Genomic DNA, 17,020 nt, shown 5'->3' with positions numbered 1-17,020 from the left:
TGACCTGCACGCGGAGCTTCAGGAGGAGCTGGAAAGGTGAAGACGCTGGGTCACATGCATTTGCCATGTCATTAAGTGTCGACTTTGACTCCAGCAGATAAAATGCGGTATGAGAAATGGTCTGTGGCGTGTATGACAGCAGATGAGCCGCTTTGTCACATTGAAGACTGCAAATTCAAACATGGATTGATTGTGTCCATAGCAGAAGTAAACCAGGGTTCTGATGGCGAGCCCCTCACAGGCTTCAAATGGTTGTCTGTTCTTAACATCAGAGGTGAAAACATGCGTAATTTGAAAGTTCATAATTAATTGGAACAACAGGGTGGCATATGGTCAGCTCTTTTTTCTTTCAATACCTCTTTCCATATGAAAATGTTCAGCTGTTTCCATTGCTCCAGATGAAAAGGTTGTCCTTAAGGTGTCTTCTACCTTTTATAAAGGTCACATAAGCCTTCCAAGAATCTATTAAATGACCTGAAGGTGCCCATGCGTCTTGTTCTATTTGAAAAGGTCCAGTAGGCCCCAGTTCTGCAGGGTCTTCTGCCTGAGTCTGTTTCTTATCGTTTTTTTTTATTTAAGTACAAAACCCCAAGAATCTCTTACTGCTCTAAATTTAATCTTCCATACAAAAAGACCTGGAAGTACTCCTCAAGATACCATACGGTAAACTCAGTTCTGCCAGGGGTCTTCTTCATTATGAGAGTGTCCAGGCAGTCCCAGTTCTGCGGTGTCTTTTTTCCACGTTTAAAAGTCTAGTAGGTCCCATTCCTCTTCATCATTTTTAAATGCTGTCACGCGTGCACATCAGAGGGTTGTCTTCCGGGCTCAGCTGAGGTATGTAATACCTGCCTGAATCGAGAGGGGGCACTACTGCTAAACTCGTTATGTGTTTCTACCTCCATAGCTTCGACCATTTAGGCGGGCCAAGTCTTACAATGGCGAGCATCCCTGGAAGAAGGCGTCTCACTTTGAGTCGAGCCAAAGCAGAGGATGGAACTCCACAAAAAGTCAAGGCCTGCTCGATGCAGGAGCACATTTGAGACAAGAGGAGGCTGCAGGCTATGGTTTCAGTTCTGCTACACTTCTGTGTGTTTGTTTTGTTTTATTGGAAGAATTAAAAGGGGTGACACGGACAGTGTCCTGACATTTCGTCTCTGACCCGGCTTTTATTACCCGTTTAGTGCTCTAAATTACAGGATGCAGTCCATCAGGTGCCTTATTCCATATTAGAAACCCCATTCTGCCAGGGTCTCCTTCCTTACGAAAACGTCCAACAGGCCTCATTCTTTCAGATTTCTTTCCCATATTGGTGGTCCCATTTTTTTCAAGAGTGTTTTCCTTTGTAAAAAACACCACAGTACCTTGCTCCTCCAAATGTCATCTTCTGTATGAAAAAGACCAGCAGACCGATAGATTGTCCTCTGAGTGTCTGCTTCTGCTGGTCCACTTCTTGAAGGAGTTCTCTTCCTCATGAAGCAAAGCAAAACGGCCTCCATCACCAAAGTGCCAAAATCTGGCAGGTCCCATTTCTTCTGGCACCCTTTATATCCCTTTGAAAGAGATCTGTGTGTCATCTCCTTTGTGAAAAAGACCATTAAGTAGTCTTTTGAGGGTCTGCCTCCCTTTTTAGAGGCCAGCCAGGTACAGTGTCCCTTCCAATTCCACAACATTCCAAACAAAAGAAAAGATCAAGCAGGCCCTGCTCCTCCTGGTGACATCTTTCAGATATAAAAAAGAAAAACGCTTTGGTGTGCTTTTCTAGCAGGTGCCGCTTCTCCTCCAACACTCCACCAGGCAGTCTTTTGTGTGAGTAAGCTGTGGAATTTGTTGCTCTGCTGCGGTGTTCTTCTGCATAAATAAACCCTGCGGGGCCCACTGGATTAAATACCGTTTCCTACTTAATTATTCAAGTGGCTGAAGACAGAAATTAAAAAAAAGCGCGTGGATACCTGCGGTGTCTCCCCATCCGGCCTTATTGTGTACTGTAAGTTGTGTGCTGCACACTGTGCTTTACGCAGGGCGCTCTCCAAATCAGTACGTAACTACTCCATAGCTGGGCTGCCTTTTCTCTGCATCTTTTTATCTGACGCCATCCGGCTGTTCACTTTCTCTCCTCGCCTCTGCTGCGCGCGGCCACACCCCTGTGTTTCACATGCACTTGAGATCTTTGTGCTTGTCTGAGCTCTCATTGTGTCACCACTTAATGTGACCGCAGCTCCGTCGTCTCCTTCTGCTGTGTTATGTAATGCTCTGTGCACAGCTGTCGCTCTATCGGGGTCCAGCCTGGCCATTCCCACACGTGAGTGTGCAGTGCAGGTGAGTGCTGTGTTACTACATTCAAGGAGGTTCGTCTTTGCGGAGGCAGGCTGGCCATCTAGCGATACTGATGGAGGAAGGCCACTCATAAAGAGAGGGGCAGAACCTGTAGCCACAGTGCCATGTGATATGTGCCAGGGCTAGGTCCCTTCTTACAGTTACAGCTATAGCCTTGGCCTTTGTGTGTGTCTGTGTCTGCGTGTAGATATATAAATACATAAAATCACGGGTTTGTGATACCCTGACCAGGGTGGATATTATCTTACCCAGCTGAGAAGCAGTGATAAAGGAAAGACGTGGATGGACAGGCATATCGACCGGGTTGGTTAGTAGTAACTTTCTTGGTTGGTAGTCTATTATGAGAGGTGTGTGCTCCCCCAGTACACTGTGTGCCCTCTGGTATGGCGTCTGTTTGGACACCCTCAGGACTGTAAGAGTGTTGTAGTTTTGCCGGACAGCCCTGTTGGGGTTCTCAGATGCCATTAGGGGTAGCTGGTGGGAGCAGGCTCCCCATTACAGAGAGTTTCCGCCAGACCTGGAAGTGCTTCCACATGGCACTCCTGTTAGGGTTTACCTCAACTGGGGGGTCAGAGTCAGGAAGTGGACAAGACTTGCCTGGAGGAGAGTGGAGGTGGAAAAGGAAAGAAAAGGAATTGTGAAAACTGCGTGTGGTTTAATAAATATATCTTTCTTTGAATATTTGACTGTGAGGTATTACTGTATGTTATACTTCTAAAGTTTTTAATGTATATATATATATATATATATATATATATATATATATATATATATATATATACTCTAAAGAGACAGAGAGGATAATGTCCCTATACATCTAAAAGTAAGTTTACAATTATTCATATGGAAAAAGACATGCAGGTTATGCTTATTATAATAGCTTTATTAACTCCAATGAATCTTACAATATCACAGTGGACTTTGGCACTGCAGTCTCATAAGTGCTCAAATTTCCAGCCTCACGTACTCACAACTGCAAACCTACTTTTGCCCAGCCCTATATATATATATATATATATATATATATATATATATAGTTTTACTGTCAAATAATGCAGAGTACACGACACGTGTTTCGCCCTAATTCTGGGCTCATCAGGCGTACACACTCACTGCACCTCCCTCTCGGGGGAACCGAACCTCGGAAGTCAGTGCCAGAGGCGAAGCCTCTAAGGTTGTGCCACGGCGTGTGGTTCGTTCATTTGACAGCATGTAGATTGGGGTAATTACATTCATGCCATTCGTAGTCTGAATCACAATCTGATTGAATGGGTGATTACCTACCAGGTAACGCTTGTGGTTGGTCTGCAAGTCGGCAAACATCTGCCACGGTGCCCTCTTAAGTTGCGAGAGGGGGGTGCAGTGAGTGTGTACGCCTGATGAGCCCAGAATTAGGGCGAAACATGTGTCGCATACTCTTTGCATTATTTGACAGTAGTCTATTTCAACCATTCTATGATCTGCTTCTCGCAACTGAAAGAGGGCACCGTGGCAGATGTTAGCCGACTTGCTGACCAACCACAAGCGTTACCTGGTAGGTAACCACCCATACAATCAGATTGTGATTCAGACTACGAATGCCATGAATATATATATATATATATACTGTTTTTGTGCCCGTGTATGTGTCTATATGTATATGTTGTCTCAGGAGAGACGCCTGGAAGGACCGGGAGGTGGTCTATACGTCCCCCGAGCCACGATGGGGCAACCGCCCTGGATGTTGAGGGGACCACGGGGAAGGAGCAAGGAGGCTCAAACCTACTGGGGCCTGTGGCCACCACCAGGGGGCGCGCCAAGCGTCGTGGACCCCGGGAGATCGACACTTCCGCCACACCTGTGAAAGTGGAGGAAAGACCTTCCAGGAACACCCGGAGTGCTTCTAGGTGCAATGGCAGCACTTCCACCACACCAGGAAGTGCTGCCGGAAGAGTATCATCAGGCACCAGGAGCACATCCAGGTGGAAATAAAAGGTGCCGCCTTACTCCAACCAGAGAGCTAGAGTCGGGAGCAGGATGAAGCTCCCGTGAGGAGAGGAAAGGCGGCCCACGGACATTTGAGAGAAAGGCTTATGTTAAGGGTGATTGGTGCGGGAGCACTGTGTGTTGTGTGGACTTTATTTGTGTATATAAACGTGTGTTTTGTAAAGTACTGGTGTTAGTCTGATGGTGTTCGGACGCGTGCTCACAATGTGTAGATAGATTGATCGATAGATAGATAGACAGACAGAGCAAATACATTTTATTTATAAAGCGCATTTAAAACAATATATGTGTTGGCCAAAATACAATACAAATAAGATATGAAAGGCAAGGAAAGTGACAACAAAGTTACAAACCATAAAATCATTATCACAAACTCATAATAACATAAAGCAAAGATCAACTTAAAAACATGCATCTAAATAGACTTGAAAGTTAATGGAAAAAATGTGTTTTTTGAATCTTCATTTAAAAAGAGTAATGGAAGTAGCAGATCTATCTATCTATCTATCTATCTATCTATCTATCTATCTATCTATCTATCTATCTATCTATCTATCTATCTATCTATCTATCTATATTGTATGTATGTATATGCATCGTATGTATATGCATCATTACAGTGCTCTCAGATTTTTAATGAAGTGTTCTATGTAACAATAATTGGTATGGAAAAATCTAAATTCTCTGCAAGTTTACAATCTTCTTGGCGTGTGTTTGCTCTTTCTTTGTATCCTTGTGGACTGTCTCTCTGAGAGCCCTGTGGATTCATTCATCTGAAAGACGTGTTTTAGATTAATGGATGAGTCTAAAGAGGCTCGATGCATGCCCTGTAACGATCGGGGGTCCTGTTTGTGGCTGGTAACTGCCAATACTTGGAGTGCAGTGTGGTGTGGGCCTCTGTGATGTGGTGTAGTGTAGTGCAGAATCCTGAAGTGTTACAATCCTACGTTTTAATGTCTTCTGCAGTGTTGCAGTCGGCTGGATTGTAGTAGACAGTGGTATAGTAGGGCTTAGTGAAGAATTCACTAGTACCAAGGTAACATTTTGCAGTGTCTCGTGATCTGCTGTAATGTGTAGCAGTGCAGCACGCTGTAATGTGGTGTATTGCTGCACACTTTAGATCCCGCAGGATCACAGGTCTTCTTTCCAGCCAGTCTTTAAATGAGTAACCAGCTAGTGTGAACCTGATAAGAGTTTCATGCTCTTAACAGTCTTTTAAGTACTGCACTTAAAGTTTTTCCAAACGATGTCAAACCTATGGCCAGAAAAGGCACCTCAAAGTGTAGAACAGAAACGTGTTTGGTCCTGGGTATGCCAGTTAGTAACTTGCTCAGTAGAGGGAATAAAATTCCAAATGAACTCGCACCCAATAGTGAAAAAGCAAATGAAAAGGAAAACTACCAATGCTACTTTACGACTTCAGTCTGTTACAGTGCGTGCTGTTCTGCAATATGAAGTTCTGTTTGCTCTGATCTGCTGTTTATGAACTCTCAGGTATTTTTGTTTTGAATCAAAAATAATATAAGCTTTATCTGTATTGTAATGTGTAATTTGTCCTGGCCCAGACTTTACTGTCATTATTTTTGTATTGAAATGTTCATGGCCACCAGTAGATGGAGTACGGATGTGATGTTTGGGCAGATGAGATTTGGAGCGGCCAGGAGAAGGACCCGATATCAAAATGGGTCAAAGAAAGCCATGCATCAAGGCCAAAACAAAGAGCAAGGAACAGAGTTAAGGACGTAAACACAAACAAATGAAACACAAAGATTTTAAGCAAGCAATAGAAAAGATTGGTCTGGAAGAGTTTTTCCATCTGTTATATCTGATGTTCTTTCTTGGTCGTACTGGAAACACCATGTTTTGTCCCCAGCAGTGACCCTGTTAAACACGAGCTCACTTGGAAAAAAGGTCAGTTACAACTGCAAGCCACCGCTAGTTGTTCATCTCTCAGGAGTTGAGGGACACAGGCAACACCACTTGGCCATCCAGGGAATTAAATTATATCTACATTGTAAGAGGTGACTGGGCAGGCAGGCAACATGGAGAAGCCAAGTGAGGTTTGGGTACCACTGTGGTAACCCCCTTTAGTTATTAACTCAAAAGACAGCTCAAACAAAAATGTTCTTTCTTAATGGCAAATGTTGTGGTTGCTAGTAGGAACTTCTGTACTCTGTGGTAGTCAGTATAGCATCTGACGCCACCTTCTGGTAAGGGGCTCGCTGTAAGTGGTGGAGACCAGAAGGGGCGTAGTTGTTCTCCACCAATAGAGTGAAGTTGTTCTCAGGTGGTGGGGCGGAGTTGTTCTCCACCAGTAGGCCAGAGTTGTTCTCAGGTGGTGGGGCAGTGATAGTCATCCCTCTGGGGGACTTTTTCTTGGCTGCAGAGGAGAAAGGAGAAGATAATGTTAACATCAGCTCTCTCCTTCATTCCAGGGTGGTATTGTTTACCTCATCAGAGTGAGGAAGGTGGAGAAGTAGGTTTCTTATAATAAGTCAGATATCACCAAGAGGTTCGTTTTTAGAAGAGTGTCATTAAGCATTGTTAAAAAAGGGAGGGTGTTTTTTTTTTTTTTTTGTTTTTTTTCCAACTTAAACTAACTCAACCCCCTGGTACCTCAGGCTTGCTTTGATTGCAAGCCCCCCATAACCTCAGTAGCTTTGACTCAAGCAATGAGTGTTGAAAGAATCTCCCATTTCTACTTTGCTCCAACCAGACTCCCTTGTTAAAGATGGGAAGCATTCTGGGAGTACGTCCAACGTGTGGTTACATAACCAGATAGCAGCTCCAAGTCAGCCAGGAGCCCATAAGAAGTGGCAAGCTCTTTGTCAGGAGCTTCCTCCAGTGACCCCGAGAACTTTGCTCCTGGGTCAGCCCATAAGAACTCCGTATCCCATGAACACTTGCAGGAGTTTAGGCAGGTGCTGCCATCTGCTGTCTTGGGGAACTGGGAAATAACATTTGATCTCCCTACTAGAGTCGATGCAATCCAGTTGTGTTTCTTTTCCTATAGCGCACTTCACAGTGATGTAACGAGTTCACAGGTAGATGCAAACTTTTTAGATTACTAATTCAATGATGAGTGCACAGAAAGACACAGAGTTTTTGAACTGTCAAGGAGAGGAAAACATTCTGCAGCATCCTTCTAAAACTCTTTTCTTCCTGCCATCCCATCCATGGCACTTCAGTCCACAAGCCTGCAATCTCATGCGTTATTTATAAAGAGAAAAAAGAAATAATAATATTTTAAAAAGCATGAAAGAAACCTCCTTGGATCATTTCCGATTAATCCTATAAGTCACCTTTCTGATGTCGTGACCCACCCTTTCCCATATAATTCCCCCTGGGTGAGTTTAGCGCAGTTATAAGAGCTGGGTTTTGTGGGGTGTTTCATGACCCACTGCCGTTATAAACAGTAGCAACTTGTGACCCGCAGGTGGCAGCCCGTGACAGTAATGGTGGTAACAGAGAAAAGGAAATTCAAAAAGTCAAGGAAGCCGAATGCTGGAGAAACTAAACCTCTCGGGAGCCACAGTGTTCAGTTGTGAAAGGTGCCATATACAGTACATAAAATTTATCATCAATTATTATTATCATTATCCCCCAATAGTTGAACAATAAAAAGTTTTGTTAACATTGGCCATACAGCTCCCCTGCCCCTCTTTACAATTCTGCATTATGTTTTGTAGTCACTTTCTGGAGGTGTGATGAGGCTGCAGTTTCATTCTAGCGTTAATGTAGCAATTACAGTACCAGAATTGGGGCGTCCATACCTTAAAGCCACTTACTGGATTAATCCGATAGTCAATGGCCAATCACAAGACAAACATTAATAGCATTATAGGTCAAGGAATTAGCAGACAAACCTGATTTGCTACAGGGGGCACTGCATTATGGTCTTGTCTCACACTGCACAGACTAGTCTGGAGTAGGCGGAAGTCATTTTAATTACATTGTGGTGTAGCGGAATGTGCTGAAGTTGAATAGAATGGAGTCGGCTTTAGCGCTTTAAAGCAGATTGTCACGAAGTGCACTGCCAAGTAGTAAATAATGCTGTATAAATAATTACGAAAAGTACATGGAGAGGATGCAGGGCAGTTAAACTGAAAAGAGTGTAAAAATACACAACACAGCTAACACTTTAGTCAAGCGCTTCAGGTCCGTTTGTTCTCACTGTCACCAAGTACACAGTCACTGATTCCTGCATCTCATGGCTCTGCCTTTCAGATACCCGTTGTAAAAGTGTGAATGTTGACTTTCCATTTACCTTTGAGCTTTGAAGCAATAAAGCCCACCAAGCAGATATGGCAGATTACAATTTAGGGCAGTGAGGATAAAGCAATAAAAAATGATAAGTATGCTGGTTCATTACCTAACCTGGAGACACCCTTTGACCCTTAGCAAGTCGCTTTAGCTACCAATACCCATGTTGGAAAAATAATTCAGGCATCCTTCTGGATTGGTCCTTGGGGTTATGGTGGGAAATTGGCAGTTCAAAAAGCTGTGAAAGGATAGAATTGCTTAGAAAATGACAGAAAAGGGTTGCTAGGAGAAATTCCACAGGTAAAATAAAGTAAGACGATTTTAGAAGCATCTGCTAAAGTAGAACAAAGTCAAAGAGAAAGTCACCAGGAGGGTGCTGACCAGATCTGAGAATTCCCTTCCCAGCGTCATGAACTTGGAGTCTCAAAGCATTGAAGTTCCAAATCACATCCAATAATGCACAGTAGAGGGGGATATCACAGATAAATCCTAGATAGATAGATAGATAGATAGATAGATAGATAGATAGATAGATAGATAGATAGATAGATAGATAGATAGATAGATAGATAGATAGATAGATAGATAGATAGATAGATAGATAGATAGATAGATAGATAGATAGATAGATAGATAGGGCACTATATATGATAGTTAGAAGTTAGGGACCTTTTATAACCTGAACAGGGATCATTTGTAAGTCAGAGGGATCATTTGTAACCTGATAGGGATCTTTTGTAACCTGGTGGGGACAATTTGTAACTTCCTGTCTACAGAAAAATGGTCAGAATAAGAAAGTGAAGCAGGTTTTTATTGCTAAAAAAGAAACATATAAAAGATTCCCATTAGGCATTGATTAGACAGACAGACAGACAGACAGACAGACAGACAGACAGACAGACAGACAGACAGACAGACAGATAGATAGATAGATAGATAGATAGATAGATAGATAGATAGATAGATAGATAGATAACAAATGAATGGGAAATTTGGCTTTTTACTTAAGCTCTTTAAATAAATCGATAGATAAATACACACACACACACACACCAGAGTGACTTGGCAGTCCCAATTCCAGTGGTGCACTACACAGACGAATTGCTGTTGGTGTAAAGAACTCCCTGTGCGCTCATTGACACACTCCTGCTGAATGTCCTCAGTGTTAGCATCGTTCATAATGGAACTCAGTTTTTCTTCTTTAGTTCTCTCCTTCGCTATGACCTCCAGGTTGTCCAGAGTGCATGCTATAGCTGAGCTTGTGCTTTTCGTTAGCTTGCTGACTCGGTGGGCCTCTCTTGCAGTGATGTTCCCATCCCAGCACAGCACACTGGCCATCACAGAGTAGTGTAGGCACAGAATCTTTATAAAATGAAAGGCTTTATTTCACAAAAAGTTTTGTAAATACATGAAGCTTCGTAGAGTACAAAAGGGAAAAAAGAGTTGCCAACAGGGGCAATCCAAGGTGGGCAAGTCCCAAAACAGAAATCTAAGCCAAGATCAAAAAATAAACAGAGTAAACAGGTCGAAAATCTAGAAATTTATATAAAGCACAGAAAAAGGCTGAAGAGCTCACGAACCCCAGATCGGCTTCATATTGAACCACCAGGAACTGCAGAGGACCCTCCAGATTTGTAGGGTGCGGAGGGCCGTGACTGGCGGAGATTGGCAGCTCGCCACACCTCTTAGGGTGCCACCAACAACACGCATGGAACATAACACAGGCAACTTGCACACATAAACAAAAGCAACAATAAAGAATGATGCACATAAACATAAATTGAAGAACTTAAAATATATTGAATATAAAAGACACAAACATAAATTTGAACCCCAGCCAGGGGAAGAACCCCCATCTGAGACATGACACCCAAACTCTAAAGGTCCACCGGCTTGAAGTTGGCTTTTAAATTGTACTAAATACTTGGATGCGTGGCGGTTGCCAGTGACAAAGCTGCAGGGGACGTCAGAAATTCTTTCAGTCCCAATAAACCGTGCAGTGGCAGTGGATACTCCGTAGTCAAGCTACTGAACTGGTCCGATTCTTTATTTAAGTAATTGATATTTCACTCTGTTATGCTATCTGTTACTCAAGTGTGATATGGCTCTGTCTTTCAGACATTTACCTTCCTTCACTGATTGACCATATTGGAGAAGCCCAATGTGTGATGGAGGGTGGACAGACAGACACACTCACACACACACAAACACACCTGTCAATGGCCCTTGGAAAGATTATTTATTAGCTCTTTTGTGATGGAGACCCACAATGTGTCCCGTTGTCAGCCTTGGAGGGCACTCAGTGGAATTCTCCCCTCAGGGAAGTCACCATCTTCATGAGCTCTCGTCACCCTGCTGTCCTTTTCTGCCTTCCTCTGTAAGGACTCTTTAAAGTATCCACTTGGTGACCCAAACTCTTTAAGGTCTATTAGAGAGGTCTTCAGGCCTAGTGTCTTCCAGTTCCAGTCCAAGTAGTGTGGCAGAGAGTGGGATTTTAGGGCCCTGCAAAATTTGACTTGATGTTATTTTAGAAGAGTTGGTGAGCTTTGCTGGGCTGAATGGCCTGTTCTTGTCAAAACCATTGTAATGTTCTAATGTTCTAACAGCCTAGATTTAATGCAGAACGTCTACACTAGAAGCTCCTATCCTTTGTTTCATTTCAGTACCAGTATGAGTTAGAGAGCCACACTGGGCACAGTCATGCCACTGTCTGACTACTTGTAGGCTCATCGAGTGTTGTTGTCACCTGAGTAATGGCCGTAGAGGCTTCTGGTGGCTGTTTGGTGTTCTCTTATGCACATGTTGATATCAGAGGGGGTTTATCGCTCAGACTGGCACTGACTATTATCACACCTTTTAGGAGGCCCTTTACCACTCGAGCGGCCTACACCTTGTGATTTTCAGACATTTGTTTGTTGTTGTATAGGCGGGGTGGCACGGTGGTAGTTAGGAGACCTGGGTTCGCTTCCCTGGTCCTCCCTGCGTGGAGTTTGCATGTTCTCCCCGTGTCTGCATGGGTTTCCTCCCACAGTCCATAGACATGCAGGTTAGGTGCATTGGCGATTCTAAATTGTCCCTAGTGTGTGCTTGGTGTATGGGTGTGCCGTGCGGTGGGTTGGCGCCCTGCCCGGGGTTTGTTCCTGCCTTGCGCCCTGTGTTGGCTGAGATTGGCTCCAGCAGACCCCCGTGACCCTGTACTTACAATAAAAGCAGGTTGGATAATGGATGGATGGATGTAGGCAGGATAACTACAGTTAAGCACCAGGAAGTGATGCGGGTGCTTAGCAGAAGTTCTGATGGTGACTCTGTGGTCTTCTGTCACAAAGTTCTATATTATTGTCATATTGTCTTCTTTCTTATCTGACAGATTACTCTTTGAAGAGAGGGGCAGATTTAACTGCAGCAGCTCTTGAATGTGTAGTCTGCACATTTACGCCATCCCTCCAATTCAAATTACTTCCTCTTTTTTCACAGAGCTAAGAGACCAAGAACTTTCTTCCTACCCCAGAGTGTGAGGAGGCCAGCAGCTGCTCAAGAGTGGTCAAGCATCCAGGAGGTGGTCAGCCCATGGGCCCGGACCTTCGCAAGGATGCGGTGAAGCACAAAAGAAGGGGCATCATCGAGCTTCTAACATGCTGACTCAGAGCCAGGCACTTCCACAGACACACTGCTGAGCCGTGAGGCAGCATTGGAAGGGAGGGGTGGCCTCGTCAGGATCTCCAGCATTCCAAAATGCGGCCATGGACGGGCTCCTGGCGCTGGATTATGCTCATTTTGTTGGCCTGGGGGACTCTGTTGTTCTACATTGGAGGCCACCTGGTCAGAGACAATGACCATCCAGACCGCTCCAGCCGAGAACTGTCTAAAATCCTGGCCAAGCTGGAGCGTCTTAAACAGCAGAATGAGGATCTCCGCAGGATGGCTGAATCTTTGAGGTACAGTACAAATGGCTGGCTTGGGTCAACATTCTGGGCTAGTGGGGGCTTTGGGTGCTGGGGGGGTTTGGTGACGCCATGAATGCTGCGCCATTAGCCAAGCTCTCCAAGTCACACCAAATGGAACGTGAACATTAGTTTCAGCTGACGTGGTCATATGTTAGTGAGGCCATTTCCAAATGTTAAAGGTTCAGATATAAACTAGCAGAAAAATGCAGGGCCTGAAATGGGCACTACTCCGCTAATCCAAGAGTTCCTGTTGGATTAGTAATTTTGGCAGTGTTAACAACTTAATCTCCTGATAACAGTTTTCACTGTGACAGCTTTCGATGAAAGCTCGGTAAAAATCCCAAAGCTGTCACTAGTGTAGGCCTTATGGGGGTAGGTGGGTGGCACCACGTGGTTTACATCAGCAGGTACTTGCAGGACATAGCGTAAATCTAGCAGTTTGCTAAGATGAGTAGCTCAACTCTCTCAGCTCTAACACGACAGTCCGACTCTGGATATTCTCCGGCTCCTGCTGTTAACTCCTCAGCTGTTATACTCAGTTCTTACGTCTGAAGTTTCTCTCAAAAGCCCTCAACTTTTCTATCCTTACAGATGTTTCCAGTATAACTTGGAGCCTTCATGTAATTTATGTTTCCAGTATAACTTGGAGCCTTCATGTAATTTAGTCTTTAAATAAGGTCTGCACTGTTCTAGAAACACTGCAGGGTCATTTTGAGACTTGCTGGGGGACCAGTTTTCAAAATTCACACCAAAGGCAGGACAAGAAAATAACAATAAGCAACAAGCAGGTGAATGTTGTTTAAATATGTCGTCATGAATCACATTGAATGAAAGTGCGATTGCAGCAGCTCTAGTGCCCAAAGGTTAGCTTGTAAGATGTAATCCTTATATATTTTCTATGGATGCTTGTTTGTGACAAAACGTTTTATTACTAGCGAAACATGGGCACCTCCAGTCACCTGCCTTTCTCTGTCTTTGTCGTTCATTCTTTATTTATCCCACACTTGGTGCACAGCAGATGCTGTTGCTCTTCTTCTTTTGTATCTGGGTTGTTACTTCATTGTGTATCCTGGACTTTGTCTTGAATGCCTATAAGAAGTCGTGTTTGTCTGCTGCTGAATTGTCATCTGCAATTTGCCTGATGCTCAGTAGATGTCACTGCTGTTGTTTTTCTTTGTGAAATTATGTTAGTTATATCCAGTTCTTGAAATGGTAATATATTATTTGTGATACTGCCTGCTTTGTGTGGCTTCTTTTTCTTACTCACGATGCGTTATAACTTGTACACAATTTCTTAATAGAGTTCAGAGTTTCAATCGTGTTGTTATACATACATTACATCGTAGACCAGGCTGCCTCGCAGTAAGGAGACCTGGGTTCGCTTCCTGGGTCCCCCCCTGCATGGAGTTTGCATGTTCTCCCCGTGTCTGCGTGGGTTTCCTCCCACAGTCCAAGGACATGCAGTTTAGGTGCATTGGCAATTCTAAATTGTCCCTAGTGCGTGCTTGGTATGTGGGTGGGTGTGTGTGTGCACCCTGCCCGGGGATTTGTTCCTGCCTTGCGCCCTGTGTTGGCTGGGATTGGCTCCGGCAGACCCCGTGACCCTGTGTTAGGATATAGCGGGTTGGATAATGGATGGATGGATGGACATTGTAGACCAGGTCGATAGGAGGGGTGGAGTCTCCTTTGACATTTCAAGCATGTAGATATACGTATGTTATATTGAAGAGCATTTAATGCTGATATGCAACTGTTATTTAGTCACTAAAACAGAATAAAGTCGGCATGCCATATAGCCCTCTTCAAGCTCTGGTTTTATCGCTTGGTTTTATGATCACTTTCTCGTAAACAGACAATGACAGCTCACTTTGCTGTTCTTTATGGAGTTTTGATGAAGGTAGATGATCAGTAAACACCATGCTTACACTTGAGAATCAACTCTGCACACATCTTCCTATCATTGTGTTCCCCATCCCATTTTGTCATTGGCCTCTGTGATTTGCTTGTCATTCAGAAGATGTCACTGTTTTTTTTTTCTTTTTTTATCCTTCCCACCATGCCACTTCGTTTGCCATACACTTTGACATAATAAACCCACAAGTGCAGGTCAGTTTCGGAGGTTCCCGCCACCTTTCATTTTTGCCAATTCCAATACGTATCAGGTCATAAGATTTCCATCAAGACCGAGATTAGGGTTTTAACCCCAGTATGTTTCAAGTAATTGTGTGACAGACCTTAGAAGTGTATATATACAGATGTAATCATTACATTCCAATAAGTCAAAATTATATTTTAGGGCTCTAAAACATCATTTTCACTAGTCAGAACTTGAATGTAAGTTAGCTGCGGTATACTTTTGAGTAGTCATAATGAGAATTACAGATACAGTGGAACCTCGGTTTGCGAGTAACTTGGTTTACGAGTGTTTTGTAAGACGAGCAAAAAATTTTAATAAATTTTGACTTGATAAACGAGCGAGGTCTTGCAGTACGAGTAGTTTGTCTGCTGAGCGTCATGTGATCACAACTGAGCTGATGGTTCTTCTCTCTCTCTCACTGCGGGATTGTGGGCAATCGTCTCCTATTCTCCGTCTGAGTCAGCGTGCCTCACTCATATAGTCACATCCGTACGAGCGTATACTGTTTACTACAGCATTAGCATTGTGACTGTGTGTGCGTGTGTGTGTGTGTGTGTGTGTGCTCGCTCACGTGTGTGTGTGTATGTGTGTGTGCATGCTCGCGCTCACGTGTGTGTGTGTGTGTGTGTGTGTGCGTGTGTCTTGCACCCTAAAACACAAAGCTGAGTCTCAGTACTTTAGCAACACCAGCTTTATTCAGCTTGAAACAGCAACAGCGCGGTTATTTATTGTAGTGGGATCTGCCGCTCTCCTATACACAGACACAGCAGTCAGGCAGGGCCGTGCGCATTTATAATGTTAATCGTTCCTTGTATCACCCATCGACGGCAGGCACTTATGGCATGTCCACGATCTTTTCAGATTCGCTTTTATGGCGAACTGCTACAGCGCTGGGTGCCTGCGTTTGCTTTGGGACGCTCTTCCGTGTTTCGTCCTGTTGGGTGAAATCCCACAAGAGTTTAGAAACTCACTCACACCAGCCATGATTCTTTTCAAAGGTAAAGTGCAGGTTAATTTGTTTTATGTATTTTTACTTTATATTTTGTATTAATCATTTTTATATGAATAGTTTTGGGTTGTGGAACAAATCATCTGAGTTTCCATTATTTCTTATGGGGAAATTCACTTTGATATACGAGTGCTTTGGACTGCGAGCACGTTTCCGGAACGAATTATGCTCGCAAACTGAGGTTCCACTGTTTTGTATTGGCAAAATATACAGAATTTGCCCCTTCCTCATTTCCTCTGTATTGAAGATTTTTGACATAATGTTTTCTCACCAAAACTGAATATTAAGTAAAGTCTGATGGTAAAATAGAGCAATATTTATAACCAGCAAAGCAAACGTAATAATGTTAAGTATTGTTAGTGCCATAAATGAAACAAATAGAATGTGGCAGTCCACATCATGCCAGATGTTCATTGTCAAAGGCAGCACTTGATGTTGTAGTTGAAGTCTCAGCAGTAACTTGAACCGTTCTCAGTGACTTCTCTCTCTCTGTCTGGCTCTTTCTCTTTCAGAACATCTCTCTTTTCTCTCTGGTCAGCTCATCATCTGTACACTTAGTGGCCCTGTTCCATTTCTCTGGACTCATAAATCTAAAACTTGTCTTTCTGGGTTGAGGACAGGTGTTCCTGCATCTCTGTTGATAGAAAAGCTGGCTTTCTCCTTTCATTCTGAAGTTCATAGATCAAAGTGTGTAAATCACATCATAGGCGACAGCTTCACACACAGAAGAGGCCCATCTCAAAACAGTCAGAAGTGCGTCCAGAGACAGGGGCTGTACAGTATGTCAGGCCATAAACTGACAGCAGAGCCGCTACCTTCTTTTAACAGTCAGTTCCAAGTCATTCTTTAAAGACATTGTGCAGATGATTATCACAAAATGGCAGATGTTACAAAAACACGAAAACAAACAAACAGCATTTCTCTTCATTCCTCAATACCGTAATGGTAACTAAATGGTAACTTTTTTTTTTTAACTTTTGTACTTTGTTGAATGAACAATGTCATCCGGTACTGTGTGCCAATGTAATTGTCCCTTTGGTGATGGATGGCAGGTCTGAGCTGACATCCCAGCTGAATAAACCCGCGTATCTTACCTGGCAGGGAGGCCGATATAGTAGATGGAGTCTGTGGTCTGCCTCCCCGACACACTGGACAGCAGCATTCCTGGGCCAGTGTGCCCATTCATGTATCTGCTGTGCATCTTGGGTGTGGCGGACCTGCTGGGGAAGGCTGTCTCTACTTTCAGGGGCTTCCACCTGACCTGGGAGTGCTGCTTCCTGGACACTGCAAGTATTCCAAAAAGGGGACCACCTCTGTCCTCCCAAGAGTCGGAGTCTGAAGGAGGTG

At 43.8% G+C, this 17,020-nt stretch overlaps 1 protein-coding gene across 1 annotated transcript in view; it reads left to right on the top strand.

Moving 5' to 3' along the window:
- Positions 1 to 17,020, top strand: part of LOC114666349 (alpha-(1,6)-fucosyltransferase-like) — a 362,150-nt gene that overhangs the window by 240,313 nt on the left and 104,817 nt on the right. Inside the window, 1 exon segment of the mRNA XM_028821169.2 lies at positions 12,058 to 12,518. Coding sequence (XP_028677002.2) covers positions 12,316 to 12,518 — 203 coding nt within the window. The 5' untranslated portion in view covers positions 12,058 to 12,315.

This window comes from Erpetoichthys calabaricus, chromosome 16 (genome assembly GCF_900747795.2).
Source record: "Erpetoichthys calabaricus chromosome 16, fErpCal1.3, whole genome shotgun sequence".
In the NCBI taxonomy this organism is placed as follows: Eukaryota; Metazoa; Chordata; class Cladistia; order Polypteriformes; family Polypteridae; genus Erpetoichthys; species Erpetoichthys calabaricus.
The sequence above is the reverse complement of the archived record's forward strand: the minus strand, read 5'-3'. Positions and strand labels throughout refer to the sequence as shown.